Source organism: Polyodon spathula, chromosome 8 (genome assembly GCF_017654505.1).
Source record: "Polyodon spathula isolate WHYD16114869_AA chromosome 8, ASM1765450v1, whole genome shotgun sequence".
NCBI lineage: Eukaryota > Metazoa > Chordata > Actinopteri > Acipenseriformes > Polyodontidae > Polyodon > Polyodon spathula.
Genome location: NC_054541.1, coordinates 16636866 through 16653264, shown reverse-complemented (window position 1 = coordinate 16653264; position 16399 = coordinate 16636866). Strand labels below are relative to the sequence as shown.

General features: G+C 40.4%; 1 protein-coding gene across 1 annotated transcript in view; it reads left to right on the top strand.

Moving 5' to 3' along the window:
* The window catches only part of LOC121319532 (voltage-dependent L-type calcium channel subunit alpha-1C-like), a 326930-nt gene that overhangs the window by 298951 nt on the left and 11580 nt on the right, over positions 1–16399 (top strand). The window contains exons 31-41 of the mRNA XM_041257053.1: positions 847–894; positions 6520–6657; positions 8146–8211; positions 8494–8585; positions 9303–9465; positions 9943–10070; positions 10473–10569; positions 11831–11933; positions 12785–12886; positions 13280–13407; positions 13646–13780. Of these exons, the coding sequence (XP_041112987.1) occupies positions 847–894; positions 6520–6657; positions 8146–8211; positions 8494–8585; positions 9303–9465; positions 9943–10070; positions 10473–10569; positions 11831–11933; positions 12785–12886; positions 13280–13407; positions 13646–13780 (1200 nt within the window). The remainder of the gene's footprint in view (positions 1–846; positions 895–6519; positions 6658–8145; positions 8212–8493; positions 8586–9302; positions 9466–9942; positions 10071–10472; positions 10570–11830; positions 11934–12784; positions 12887–13279; positions 13408–13645; positions 13781–16399) is intronic.

Here is a 16399-nt window from a genome sequence, read left to right as displayed (position 1 = left end):
AAGAACCCTACAGTTAGCACACAAACATGTGCTGGCTGGATGGACTATACTACAGTGGTAGCCTACATAACCACCAAGACATACTGCGCATGCCAGGCCTTCACCATACAGCACACAGACTCCTGTCCTGGATGCACAGAAACTTGTGTTCCATCAGGGCGGTTCACCTCCCCGGTGTGGACAACAATGCAGCAGACCTTCTGTCCAGAAGAGCTCTAGACAGCTCGGAATGGAGACTACACCCTCAGGTGGTGAAACAGATTTGGGAGAGGTTTCGTAGTGCACAAGTCGACCTCTTCGCCACAGCCGAGTCCACTCATTGCCCCCTATGGTTCTCTATGGAGAGAGACGGGGCCCCCCTGGGAGTAAACATGCTAGCTCACCCCTGGCCACAGGGGCTCTTGTATGCATTCCAACCACTACCGTTATTACCCCTGACACTAGAGAGGATCAGGATGGAGAGAGCACAGGTTTTGCAGGTTGCACCCAGATGGCTGAGGCGCCCCTGGTTTGCTCTTCTCTCCAACATGTTGTTGGGTCAATCGTGACAGAGAGAGGGCTCTTCCCATTTGGTAATGCTAACGTTAGCATTCCTTTAATTGTACAAATAACTAATATGTACATTAGGTAGGAGAAAAACCTCCACACTTCCCAGGTTAATTGCTGGGCATATTTCTTTAATATAAAGCATGGAAAACTAGAAATGAACCTCTAGCTTGTAAGCCCTGCACATGAACCCCCCAGGCTCTCAGATGAATTTTTGGTAGGGGTGAAGCATTTGAAATGCTCAGGTCTCTTGCTGTAGGTTTCCTACTATAGCTTTTATCTGTCTGCCTTTCTTTAAAGCCAGCTGACTCCGCCTCGTCTTCTCACTCCTCCATGGTAAGATCAATGGTACGGACTGACGGTAACCTAGCTCCACCCCTTTCCTCACCCACGCCAACCACACCGCATGCCGCCTCTGACTGTGTGCGCGTGCCAACCTCATACATGGGCTAACCTTACTTGTGCTGTTGGCATTCTTCGTTCTGGCTGTTTTGTGTGCCCTGCTCACCTTGTGGCACAGTGGTTCATTTTCTCCTGTTGTTTCGATGTGTCTTCAACTGGTGGCTTTAAAAAAAAAAAAAAAGAATTTCCATATATCTTACCTGTCATGAAAGTCAATGTAGCTTTCACATGTTGCAGCAACATATATTTTCATTTAAAAAAAAAAAGTGATAGCTTGTGCCATATTAGGTCAAATAAAGTTTACGTGCCTTTATTATATGTATCACTGGCAACAAAGCCTGTCAGTCTGTAGAGAAAGCAGCTGGTTGGTTAATGACAGGAAGGGGTGGGAGGACATACCACGTGTTTCTTCCAAAACTGCATACATAGCAAATGGAAGCGCAAGATATACAATATTTATGAGACAATTTAATTTGCTATAACACAGTTACAACATAATGTGAAAATATTTTTTTGCAGGCAGCTTGGTAGCATGAAACACATTAGGGGCCGGCCAAATCAAGCCCTGATCGCTCTTACAAAAGAGTGTTTATGCGATATCACTAGTTTCCATATCGCATCTTCTTTATCCCAAAACCAAAACTAGCCATTTCCAATCTGCAAAAGGGGCAGAGAAAAGTTTTGCAGTAGGAGGGACCGCCAAAAGCAACATGAAACCAGCTGTTGACCAATCCCCAGCCGGTATTTGTGACCTTTTGAAGGGGCGGAAACAAGGCGGTAACATGCGAAAAGGCAGGCGAAGACAGCCAGGGCAGAAAAAAATAAAATTAAAATCTGTGTTGTACTACTGTTTTGTTTGAATATCAGTGAATGCTATTATATACAACTACTACTACTACTACTACTATTATTAACTAATGATAATAATATAATATATATAATAATAATAATATAATATTTTATAATAGCAATAATAATAATATCGGTTAATAGCCCAGTGGCAGCCATTTCGACATTAAAATTTATCACAGCAACTTCTGCTTTTCAAGCTTGATGCGGGTTTGGATGCTGATGATATATGCCAAGTTTCAGATCAATCGCTTCACCGGTTCCCAAGAAGAAGATTTTGAAAGGTTTTATCGAAAAATGCATCACAGCGCCAATTGCAAGGACACATCAGTAAAAAAATTTCTGCATCAGACAGCCAATGTATCCAGCTTGTTAACTACCAATTCAGAACCTGATCAGCTTCAAAGCAGCAGCAGTTTAAAGTTTTGGGAAGAAAAAAAAAAAAAAAAATAAATAATAATAATAATAATAATAATAATAATAATAGGGGTAAACTCTGATTAGAGAGCATTGAGGGGAATGGCTGCTATCAAACAGGTATCATTACATAATAATGCAGGACTATCAGGGTTTACTTGACAAATAATAATAATAATAATAATAATAATAATAATAATAATAATAATAATAATAATAATAATAATAATAATTGCTTTTATTTTTATTGTGTAAAATATTGAAAAATATGGATGTGCTGCATTGTTCTGTCACTGATATGAATCCATACTGTGCCCTGGCTTGTGTCAGCACCATACCATGCAGTGCCAGCATCATCATACCCAACTGGCACGTTTCTGCACAAGGCTGTATAGTAGGCTATAACTGCACAAGAATGAAGATTTAAAAAAAAAATGTTTGGGTAAATAGAACATCCAAAAACCAACATAACACTGTTGCCAGAATTAGTACCATTACATATTATACAGTAAAAAGTCGAATGAAATGCTATCCAGTGCTGTGAAAATAAAAAAGTTGATTGCAGATAATTACTTTTTTTAAATGGACAGTCGGTGTATTTGATTATTATTATTATTATTATTATTATTATTATTATTATTATTATTATTATTATTATTATTATTATTTCTTCTGTCAAAAACCCAAAGCAAATTAAAAAAATGCATCTTGATGCTTCTGAGATGACAGTTAGGCTAGCATTATAGGTATTATGTAATTTTGTTTTCTACATGGATTTATACGCTTCGAGGGGACAGCTTGGCATGCTGACACGGTATAGCCAAAATAAAATGTGTGCTCCCTTGTACTGGAACGGTTCTTAACGGTTCTTATGGTTCTTGTTCTTATATACCGAGAATTTGGGCTTCATGTAATGCTTCTGTGTAGGCCTACGTGTTGAAGTACTTTACAAGAGTAACCAAATGTTTAAAATTAAAAGTTAATATCTTTAAAGTGGTTAAAACATTCATACGTTCTTTATTAGTATTCTAGTTTGTTTACATCTGCTAGCCTTGAGTTTGATCGAAGTTCAATGTAATGGAGCACTGTGCCTTTAAGAAATTAATCATTTGAACGGAAGGAGGTGACGTCACAGGTGACGTATGAGTATGTCCTTGGACTTAAAAATAAAACAGGAAAGGCACTCTGCGTGGAGTGCAGGATGCGTCCTATAGTCTGGACGTCACCAGTTCAAGTCCAGGCTATTCCTTTGCCGACCGAGGACAGAAGCTCCCAGGGGTTGGCGCACAATTGGTTGAGCGCCGCCCGGGTGAGGGGAGGGCAAGGTTGGCCAGGGTGTCCTCGGGCTTGCCTGTAAGCTACCCAGAGCTGCATTGTCCTCCCGATGCTGTAGCTCTGGGTAGCTGCATGGTGAGTCTGCAGTGTGTAAAGAAGCGGGCGGCTGATGGCACACACTTCGGAGGACGATAGCGGTGAGCATTACTAAATTGGGGAGAAAACCATAAAAATAATTGCAGACCACTAAATACCGTGGATCTCAAAAGTATTCGGCCCCCTTGGACTTTTCCACATTTTATTGTGTTATAACATGTAATCAAAATGGATTTAATTAGGAGTTTTTGCCACTGATCAACACAAAAAATTCCATAATGTCAAAGTGAAAAATAAAATCTACAAATTGTTCTAAATTAATTACAAATATAAAACAGAAAATAACTGATTGCATAAGTATTCACCCCCTTTGCTATGACACACCTAAATAAGCTCTGGTGCAACCAGTTGTTTTCAGAAGTCACATAATTAGTTGAATGGAGTCCACCTGTGTGCAATTATGGTGTTTCACATGATTTCAGGTTAAATACACCTGTCTCTGGGAGGTCCCACTGTTGGTTAGTACATTTCTTAACAACAACTACATCATGAAGACGAAGGAACATTCAAAGCAAATCTGGAATAAGGTTCTTCAAAAGCACCAACCAGAGGTAGGACATAAGAACATTTCCAAGACATTGAATATCGCCCGGAGCACAGAAAAGTCCATTATTAAGAAATGGAGAGAATATGACACAACTGTGAATCTGTCTAGAACAGGCAGTCCTCAAAAACTGAGTATGGGCGCTAGGGCACTAGGGAGGGAGGCCACCAAGAGGCCTATGGCAACTCTAAAGGAGTTACAGTCTTCCGCGACTGAGCTGGGAGACACTGTGCATACGGTAACAATAGCCTGGGTGCTTCACAAAACTGGCCTTTATGGGACAGTGGCAAAAAGAAAGCCATTGTTGAACAAACTCTCATCAAATCTCAGCTAGCGTTTGCCAGAAGGCATGTGGGAGACTCTGAGACCAAATGGAAGAAGATTATATGGTCTGTTTTGACAAAAATAGAGCTTTTTGGCCTCAGTGCTAAGCGTTATGTTTGGCGCAAGCCTAACACCGCACATCATCCTAAGAACACCATCCCTACCGTGAAACATGGTGGTGGCAGCTTGTGTAGATAGAGGACAAAATGGATGCAGCAAAGTACAGAGAAATCCTGGAGGAAAATCTGGTGAACTCTGCAAGAGACCTGGGACTTGGGAGAAGATTCATCTTCCAGCAAGACAATGACCCCAAACATACAGCCAAAGCCACACTGAAGTGACTTAACAACAAAGATCAATGTCTTAGAATGGCCAAGTCAAAGCCCGGACCTCAATCCAATTGAGAATATGTGGAAAGAGTTGAAAATTGTTGTTCACCAAAGGTCCCCATCCAACTTGACAGAGCTTGAGCAATTTTGCAAAGAAGAATGGGCAAAAATTGTAGTGTCCAGATGTGTAAAGCTGGTAGAGACTTATCCAAATAGACTCATGGCTGTAATTGCTGCCAAAGGTGCCTCTACCAAATATTGACTCAAGGGGGTGAATACTTATGCAATCAATTATTTTCTGTATTGTATTTGTAATTAATTTAGAACAATTTGTAGATTTTATTTTTCACTTTGACATTATGGACTTTTTTTGTGTTGATCAATGGCAAAAACTATTTAAATCCATTTTGATTCCATGTTGTAACACAATAAAATGTGGAAAAGTCCAAGGAGGTGAATACTTTTGAGAGCCACTGTAAATAAAAAAAGTACCATAGTTGTAGCTTAATACAAAGATAAGAAATAGAATATGTCTAAAAAGTTTTATCATTACTGAAAGACACTGCTCCACGCAAAGCTCTCTGTGAGTAGAAAAGTGTTCATTGTTTGTATGTATTAAATAAATAATACATGTTGCTTCATTAAACATTTAACTCAAACTGTGGCAAAAAAAAAGGTATGCTAAAGAAGAAAACGGTCTTGTACGTGTTTCGTTTAAGGGTGCAACAAACACAACATATATTATGATAATAATAGGAATAATAAATACTGTAAATTATTCATTTTAAATTATTCAGTGTTGTGTGCAAGTATTCGATATGTGAGGTCAGTGGAGTGTCTACTCTTTTTTTTTGTTGTTGTTTTTGGGGTTTTTTTTCAGGATATTTTGTGTAATTTGTTTTTACTATTTGCTTAATATGCGATAGTTTCGATAACTTCAAAGTTGACTATAAAATCCAGTCCTGCGAAAGTCTTGTGATGTGATTTATAGCTGCAATTGAGTAGATTTGGTCGGGCGATAGCAAACCACTCCCCCTTCTCAACCCACTTGTAGTCAACAAGCAATAGCTGCTTTTTGAAGGGCGAAAGGGCTTGTTTTGGTTCCGCGAGATTTCACTTGGAGTTTTTCTTGTGTTTTTATTACCGCAAGTGCTTTCACGTCCTCGTTCGCGAAGTGCTGACTTTGATTTGGTCAAATGAAATAAAAAAAACATTAATTTGTTAGACTGGTTATTTTGATTTTACATTAATAATATTAGAATTACTTCAAACGAATACGTGAGGTTAATGTATTCCTTCCAAATTCCTTCCTGTTGTACCCGAGTGTCTCCGTCTGTCATTTTAATAATTGTCAAATTACTAGATTGGATGTTGCTTCAATGACTGCTCTGATACGTAATAGTAATAAGTAAGAGTACTTTGTGTGCTCCTCAAAAAACAACATTGAAAACAAAGAGCCCTGAATACAGCCCCGAAACAAAGCTTTATGTCATGTAGAGCTTGATAAGTTGCATCGCCATCTCAGTTATTTGACTTTTAGTTTTTCTGTTTGAAGCTGCCAGCGCTGCCACAGTTTCTGCTAGTTGAGTTTCCTCCAAAGCTCTCTGTTCAGAGTGTAAGCTGTACCTTTATTACTTGCCTGGTAACCCAATGCTATGTGTGTGTGTAAAAAACAAGGGGCTGCAGAACACCGAAGACAACTCCCGGATCTCCATTACCTTCTTCCGGCTCTTCCGAGTTATGAGACTGGTGAAGCTGCTGTCCCGGGGAGAAGGAATACGGACCCTGCTGTGGACCTTCATCAAGTCTTTCCAGGTGAGGAAGACTAGGGTCAGTGGTAGATGTGGTGGTCTCAAACAAATCACCACCATGTGCTGCAGGTTGCTCAAGCAGACTGTTAATAGCTTCTTTACACAGCCTGGGAAAACATTCTTTTCTAAAGGCCTTGAGATCTTCATTCACCTGGACTATTTTTGACCCATGCAGGCCAATGGTTTGAGATGTCTCTGCATTTCAGTTCCAGACTAGTGAACAGGCATTCTCATGGGTCTATGAAACCTTTGTCTCTCAAAACTAAAAAATTCTAAGTCACCTTCATTTCACAACTGTCTGACAGTCACTGAGAACTACATTCACAGTTTCGCAATCATAGGAATACATACACAAATGCAAAATGATTTTTGTTAAACAGGATATGTGGTAAGATTGTGCAGTGAGTTGTACAAGATAGTTGAAGCTGATGCAGCTTGCATGTCCCCTAGCCCACCACTGCTCTGCTCTGCATATGACAGCCCCTCAAAGGCTGATGTAGTGCAACAGCATGATCTCCCTTCAGCGGTATAAAGAAAATAAAGGGGGGGGTGCAATAATCATGACAAATTTAATAAACCACCATTTATTAAATAATATTCCACCAACATGATAAACAGAAAGAGGCTGAACCCTCAATTAAATTAAACTCATTGTTTGGACAGGTAATACAAGAGAACAAAACTGTATTGGCAAACATTCAAAGATATTATATATAAAAAAAAAAACAAACAAAAAAAAAAACACTTGTTATTCTTTTTTAAGAGCCAGAAAGGTACATTTGCAAGTTATGAATTCATTCCTAGGTTTCGGGTTTGAAACAATTATTGTTTCCGTTGTGAAACTGTGTTGAGTGGGGCACTGTACTCACATCAGGAGTCAATGAAAAGGTGCACCAGAGGTAGAAGGCGCAGTATGTACCACAACTCAGCATCAAGCAGCAACCAAAAACATTACATAAGCATAAAGAAGAAACTTGCTCGAAACTGAGGTAAACAGAGGTTTGTTAAACAGGCAAACCAATACATATTAACTTTAAAGCCAATCGGTTACTGCAATGCGGGTGGATTCCCAGGTGCTGTGAAAAAAAAACAAATCCAACAGTGGCTTACCTGGCTGTTCAAATCAAACCCTGTAGTTTTTTTTTTTTTTTTTTAAATAAGTTTTACCTTTAATCCTCTCAGAACTGAGACATTTCCTTTCATCCTTTTAGGTGAAAGGCTTTTTTTTTTTTCTCAAAACGTTTCCTCGTTGCATAGTGAAAGGCAGTTGTAACCACATCCAATCATCTACAGCCTTTACCCTGTCTTGTTTGTGTGCCGTTTTTTTTTTTTTTTTTTAGTCCAGTTTGCTCCTGCTGTGGTGGAACTCTTTTTTTATACAGTATTTGCATGGCTGTGGGAACCAGGACTTCACTCAGGAACTTAGTAGTTTATATTTAAATACCCAAATGTAAAATATACTAACACTCTCGCCCTGCCTCTCTCGTTTTAGGCCCTGCCATATGTAGCTCTCCTCATAGTGATGCTTTTTTTCATCTACGCTGTGATTGGGATGCAGGTGAGTGAATGCATGATAGATACTGCAGCTCCTGTCGAGCAGAGCTCAGCAGTACTGCTGTGAGGTGACAGTTGGGTGGGGAGGACCAATAAAACGAATTCCCTTCTCCTGCCAGTGTTGAATACTCTACTATGTCAACAGTTAATAAAATGCAGGGGTGTTAACTCCAGAGTTTAGGGGTTTGTAGTTTTCATGAAGTGAATCCAGTTTTGGATCATTTTGTGTAAGTGTACATGCTTGTGTTATTTTCATTTTACAGCGGTTCTCTTTCTCTTCTTGTAGATGTTTGGTAAGATTGCTCTAAGGGACAACAGTCCTGTTAACAGAAACAACAACTTCCAAACCTTCCCCCAGGCTGTGCTGCTGCTCTTCAGGTGCTTGTTTCTTTAGAAAATGTGATTTTATTAAGATGTTTGTCTTTCATAAGAACATTAAAAAAATGTAAGAACAAAGGGAGGCCATTTGGCTCATCAGTTCTCACCTAGTTCCTAGTGCCTGTTTAATCTCAAAACATTGGTCGGGTCTTACAGTATCCCAGTGATTTGGAATTAATCACTCTGGGATTAGTGCAGTTCATCTTTGTTAGATTCTCTCCAAGGCCATGAACGAGGAAAGTTCTTTCGGTAATGTGGGGACCAGAATTTAACAGTTTTCTAAGTGCTCACCAGTGTGTTATACAACCTCATCATAACCTCCTTAGATTTATAATCTACACTGTTGACTATATACCCTACCCAAGCATTCTCAGGGTTGGAAACAAGACTCATATTACATAGCAGTTTCAGCCATTTCAGGTTTTTTTTACAAGCTTGATTAACCACAGTGTATAGGTAACAAATGCAGGGTTGTCTTATTAAACTCATTGTAAAACTAGAAATAGATTAAACTGCTTTGCACTGAAAGTCTCATTTCCATCCCTGATTCTGTTTGCCTTTTTAAATGACTTCCAGCACTGTCTGGCTGCTGACAGCAGTGAGTATATTACAACACCAAGGTCTTTCTCTTGATGAGCCTGTTTAGTTCTGTACCACCCATTTGGTATTTGAATCCTACATTTTTTTAAGATTCCCTCCTTCCCTCCTCCATCTCAGGTGTGCCACAGGAGAGGCCTGGCAAGAGATCATGCTGGCCTGCAAACCCCCACGTCCTTGTGAGAGCGGCTCGGAGCCGGGACACAGCAGCGAGGAAGAGAACTGCGGCAGCCACTTCGCCATCTTCTACTTCGTCAGCTTCTACATGCTCTGCGCCTTCCTGGTGAGTGAGCAACATGCAATCCAAAGAAGCTGGGAACGTATGCTACAGGTTTGCTGAATATTGGTGCATAACAAAGGCAGTTATCATGTGCACTGTTGTGTGGCATACAGATGGATGGACTGGATCAGCCCATAAAGGGTTTCCATTTTTGGAATGAGAGCCCTCAAAACTCCCAATTCCCTGTAGTGTTTTGTAGTAAACTACAAAAACTGTACATGCTGGCAATTTAAAACATTACATTTTTAAATACACCATCACCAGTGTGTTATGTACAGTATGGAGGATAACAAGATGAAACTATTATTGAAATGAGTTATTTTGGTTATTTGTATTTTAATATTTTACTGATAGTAAAGTAAGGGAGACTACAGTGCATTTGTGTGCAATTAGTTGATGAGGTGCACCGGCTGATGGCGGATCAAACATGCCAAGTGTATATATGACTGGCCACTGAACACTTTCATGTTCCTCCAACAGATCATTAACCTCTTTGTGGCTGTCATCATGGACAACTTTGACTACCTGACGAGAGACTGGTCAATCCTCGGACCCCACCACCTAGACGAGTTCAAGAGGATCTGGGCTGAATACGACCCGGAAGCAAAGTCAGCACAGCTTCTTTTAAATCATGGTCATCTTGTTGCTCTCATCCGGTCGTTACAACGAAAGATGCAGGGCTCGCGATACACCGTTTGCAAAATCCTCGTTTTGTGATCACAGTCGGCATTTTCCAGAATAAAATGATTTATTAATGAGTTTAATAGTGCATAATATTTATTAATGAGTTTAATGTTTTAATGTATTAATGTTCCATTTTCACTATCACATCTCCAGGAATTTGAGGTTTTAGATTTGATCTATATAGTTTATATAGTGTATAATGGCACCGGTTTATAATTTTGAATTCCATGAAGTGAAGCCTAGCATTGATGGAGCAAATTTTGACATTAGAACTAGGGAAAGGCTGGCTTGTGGTAATTCACTGTTTTCCGTTTGCTTTTCCACAGGGGAAGGATAAAACACTTGGATGTGGTGACTCTGCTGCGGAGAATCCAGCCCCCCCTGGGTTTCGGGAAGCTGTGTCCTCACAGAGTTGCTTGCAAGGTAAAGCAACGCCCAAGCTGGGCCACCCATCCTGGGACTAGAACACACAGTGATGGGGAGGGACCTGTCCTGGGGCTAGAACACACAATGATGGGGAGGGAGCCGTCCTGGGGCTAGAACACACAGTGATGGGGAGGGACCCGTCCTGGGACTAGAACACACAGTTATGGGGAGGGACCCTGTATCGCAGCATTATATTTTTAAACATATTGCCGACTACTTTGACATTGTTAATAGCATGGATGGCAATACATTTCTCAACATTTGCTCAGGAGCGTTCAACGGGAAAAAAAAAAAAAATCTTCTAAGGCTTGAAGTGCATCCAGATCAAGCTGCCTCTTTTTTGTTCCCATAATACCCCACTCAGAGCACCGGCATCATTTCAAGAGGCGAGGATTGGCTGGGTACACTGCAACATTTAGAGGAATAAAAACTCTTTTTCCTGTTGAACATTCCTGAGTAAAAGTTAAATAAATATAATTCCCTAATTTGCTTACCTATGATGTGTGCAGAACAAAAATATCAAACCCATTGGGGTTATGTCAAAAGAAAATTGCTGTAATATGGACAGCATGGTATACAGCAAAGGGAAAATAATGGATTTTTTGTAACTTGTTTTGTAGCAACAGCAAGAGCAGAGCTTTTTAATAAATATTTATTCATCTTGTACAGAGAGAGGCCATAGCCAGTAGGAATCCTTTACACAATCAATTCTGCCTGGGCTTATGAAAGTAAATTAAGAATGTCGCTGTTTATCAGTAAAATAGAACATATCTGATTTAATGGTTCCAGGGGTCTATCGGATATGTAAAAATATCGAATCTCAGAGAGAGTCGTTTTACAACACTGTAGTTACATTTTAGTTACACTGTCGACATAGGAACAGCAGTGTGTCAGTAGGAACAGCAGAGTGTCTAAAACACCAAAGTACAGTACCGCACAGATAATATACAAAGAAAATCTGAGAAAATGATTGCAAAACAAAGCACTGTAATACAGTATTTGGCCATTCACAAAACAGCATTCCATAAACATTTGTTACCGTGCTCTCTCAGTCCATTCAAAAGAAAACCGGATGTTTTTTGCACCATAAGTGTGTGCTAACACAAGACAGAAATGGTGTTTGAAACAACAACAACATATTGGCTTTGGAGGGTGGTGAAAAAATTATTGTTTCATCTTTTTAAAGGTATAGTAATTGTATGAATCCCTAGTGTCAGGGCTGCAATTTTGTTTTTGACACGTCTTTCTTCTCCTCCAGCGGCTCGTCTCCATGAACATGCCTCTCAACAGTGACGGCACGGTCATGTTTAACGCCACCCTCTTTGCTTTGGTACGAACTGCACTGCGGATTAAAACTGAAGGTAATGCAAGAGCCAGCTTCTGTTCTCTGTGCAGGATAAGGATTCTTCTACTGTATTGTCATAGGAGACATAAAGGAAATTCCAATAACATTTAGGGGATTGTCTGCTTATGTAACAAGTACAATGTATGGAAACATCTAGCTGAATTCAGAGAATTGTTTTCTGCTTTTCAGTATGATTTGGAACAGCGTCCTGCTCACTGGATTTGTATGAATGAAAGGTAGATTCCAAAATGAGAAAATAGTGTCTATAGCATTGAATACAGAAACGTTTTTCAACACTAGAAATCAAGAAAAAAATAATGTCACTTGGATTTAATATTTGTGATATAATTTATACTTTCCCTGGGTTATCCAGTCAGCCAGTGACTGAGATGATATATTCTGGAATGTTATAAATGCTTCATGTGCCTCAATGCATTTGTTTGTAGCTCAGTACCTTATTCTCTAGTTGGAACATTATTTTATCTTCAACATATTTGTTCTCTTTACAAAGTATTTATAATGACCATTACCAACCAGTTCAATGTTAAATATAATAGAAAGTGTGTTAGTTAACTGATTGATAAGGCATTTGCGAAGAAGTCTGTACTATCCAGAGATGGAAATACGAATCCTATTGCATAGCGTACCAGTTTCACCTGTTCCAGGTTTTATTCTGAGCTTGATTAGCCACAATGTATAGGTAACAAGCTTAGGTGTGTCTCATTAAACTAACATTAAAACCAGGAAATGATCAAACTGCTATGCCGTGGGAGTCTTCTTTCCGTTCCTGCTATAGCTGTTTAGTGTGCTGTTTGTTTTCCTTGTTATTTTCTTATAACATGTTTTAATTTTTTTACCTTATTCCAGGTAACCTGGACCAGGCCAATGAGGAACTCAGAGCAATCATTAAGAAAATCTGGAAAAGGACCAGCATGAAACTCCTGGATCAAGTGGTGCCACCAGCAGGAGGTGAGATCAGCAGATAAACCAGAGTCCGTAATGGGATATGAATAAAGAAAAGGACTGAACCATGCATCGTTTTATTCACGCAGTTGCTGGTACTGTAGAGACTAGTGGTTTCTATATATATCTTCAAAGTCCTCAAGAGTGGGATGTAGCTTTTGGTCGCATTTTGCAAGCTAAGTTATTTGAAGAATATTTCTTTAAGTCTGTTTTTATAATTAGTACAGGTTGTTATTAATTAAACATTGCTGGAATGGAATTGTTCTTTCAAAACAGTGGAGCCGTTTTAAGTTAATTCTGTAATTAACTGTTGAACCTGCTGTTTTTACATTTGGTACCCAACTGTATTTTATGATTGTGTTGATCAAGTTTCAAGGTCTCATTTATATTGCCTTCCAGATGATGAAGTCACGGTTGGGAAGTTTTATGCCACCTTCCTGATCCAGGAGTATTTCCGAAAGTTTAAGAAGCGTAAAGAGCAGGGGCTGGTTGGGAAGCCTAGTCAGAAAAATTCTCTGTCCTTGCAGGTAAAAAGGGGGTACTCAGTAATAAATAGTGCATTACATTCAACACAACTCACATAAAGAGACCCCCAAATCCACCACTAGTCACCAAACTTAACATTCGGTAGCATAAAACAGAACAGGTGCTGTATTTTTTTTTTGGTTGAAACACCCCTAGTGGTTCCTATGGTAGCACATTGTGTACCTGTAGGCCTCTTTCACGGTGTGCTCGGGATCTGAAGTTGTGTGCATTGTATCCCAGGCTGGCCTGCGCACTCTGCATGACATCGGGCCGGAGATCCGCAGAGCGATATCGGGAGACCTGACCGTGGAGGAGGAGCTCGAAAAGGCCATGAAGGAGACCGCTACGGCTGTGTCGGAGGACGATCTCTCCAGGGTAAAAAATGACCCCAGCCCTTGTGCTATTGTGCCTTTTAACTCTAACCCAGGAGAGGGCAGCTCTGACCCTTCTTAAAACCGTGTTCTTCATTGTTTAACTGGACTTATAAAACCAGTGCTGCAGTTTTTACTGCTGTACATTTTAAAAACTATATGTCATTCTGTACATACTTGGTGAAGCTCACGGTAATTAACACTGATGAAAGCACTAAACGAAATGTTTGTCTACTTGACTCCTAAGTTTTACTTCATGATCTACTATAATAGGATTCTTATTGCAGGATATGTATGTGATACATAACCTGAAAATGCTCCATAAGAAATCTGAGAAACTAAGTGAAGTAGACAAATGTTTATTGTAATTACATGACCTTCATCCACACTATACATTTTTAAATGTACAGCAGTGGTGGTCCGGGAGTGGCTCAGCTGGCACAGCTGCGTGGTGTGCAGGGTGAGTCATACAGCCCAGATTCGCGTCTGCGCTGGAGAGTCTGAAGTGAGCATCACATTGGTTCTGGCGCTCCCATGGGTTAGGGAGGCAAAACTGGTTTTGCGCTATAGCAAACCCTGCTAGCATGGCACCCAATTAACTCAGAGCAGACTCCTCCAGAGGCCAGTAGCTTGCCAACATCTGCTCTTGAGGTCCTGGGTGTAAAAGAAGAAGCTGGCTTGGTCGTGGGATAAGAGGATGCCCACTGAACCTGCAGTCCTCCTGGGCTGCGTTGTGAATTGCTGTGGTAAGAGGGAAAAAAACTTTAATTTCCAAATTGGGTAGAAAATAATTGAGCACACTAAAATTTCATTAAAAAATAATAAAAATGTTCAGCAGTAAACTGGTAGTTTCTTGCAGTTTTAACTTGCTATATAATATATATATATATATATATATATATATATATATATATATATATATATATATATATATATATATATATATACACACACAAACACACACACACTGACTGTACAAAATATTAGGAACACCTGCTCTTTCCATGAAATAGACTGATGGTGAATCCAGGTGAAAGCTATTTGATGTAACCTGTTAAATCCACTTCAATCAGTGTAGATGAAAACAGCTTAAAGAAGGATTTTTAAGCCTTGACTATGAACGGGGTATGGTAGTAGGTGCCAGGCGTGCTGGTTTGAGTGTGTCAAGAACTGCAATGCTGCTGGGTTTTTCACGCTCAACAGTTTCCCTTGTGTATCAAGGATGGTTCACCACCCAAAGGACATCCAGCCAACGGCAGGCCAGCGGTCAAAAACGGCTCATTGATGAAAGAGGTCAAAGGAGGCTGACAGAAATTGTGCAGAGGAACAGACGGACTACAATTAGTCAACCGACAGTCCAGTACAACATTGGTGGCAAAAGACCCATAAATAATGCACAACTCGTAGTACCTTGACACGAATGGAGTATGGCAGCCGATGACCTAACAGAGTTCCACTTCTTTCAGCAAAACACAAGAAACTGCAGTTGCAGTGGGCTAAGGAACGAAAACACTGGACACTGGAGGATTGGAAAAACATTGCCTGGTCTGATGAATCCCGGTTCCTGCTGTTTCACGCTGATGGGAGGACTAGGGTATGGAGAAAACCACGAGTACATGCATCCATCATGCCATGTGTCAACATTGCAGGCAGGTGGTGGTAGTGTGATGGTGTGTATGTATACTTACACTGAGTATACAAAGCATTAGGAACACCTTCCTAATATTGAGTTGCACCCCCTTTTGCCCTCAGAACAGCCTCAATTCGTCAGAGCATCGACATGGAGGTGTCGAAAGCGTTCCACAGGGATGCTGACCCATGTTGACTCCAATGCTTCCCACAGTTGTGTCAAGTTGGCTGGTAGTGGATCTCTACTCTGAATAGCTTGTTCCATCTCATCCCACAGATGCTTAATTGAATTGAGATCTGGTGACTGGGCAGGCCACTGTAGTAAGCTGAATTCACTGTCATGTTCGTGGAACCATTCCTGGGCAATCCTAGCCTTGTGACATGGAGCATTATCCTGCTGAAAAAATCCATTAGCAGATGGATACACTGCTGCCATGAAGGGATGCAACTGATTGGCAATGATGTTCAGATATCCTGTGGCATTCAAACGTTGCTCCACTTTTATCAAGGGGCATAATGTGTGCCATGAAAGCAGACACAACACTATCACTACCAGCCTGCAATGTTGACACGCGGCATGATAGATGCATGTACTCATGTAGTTTTCTCAATACTCTATTCCTCCCATCAATGTGAAACAGCAGGAACCGGGACTCGTCAGACCGGGCAATGTTTTTCTAGTCCTCCAGTGTCCAGTGTTTTTGTTCCTTAGCCCACTACAACTGCAGTTTCTTGTGTTTTTTCTCAAAGAAGTGGAACTCTGTTAGGTTGTTGGCTGCCATACCCCATTCGTGTCAAGGTACGATGAGTTGTGCATTCTTTTATGGGTCTTTCGCCACCAATGTTGTATTGGACTGTCAGTTGACTGTCTGTTGCTCTGCACAATTCGTATCAGCCTCCTTTGGCCTCTTTCATCAATGAGCCATTTTTAACCACTGGCCTGCCATTGGCTGGATGTCCTTTGGGTGGTGGACCATCGTTGATACACATGGGA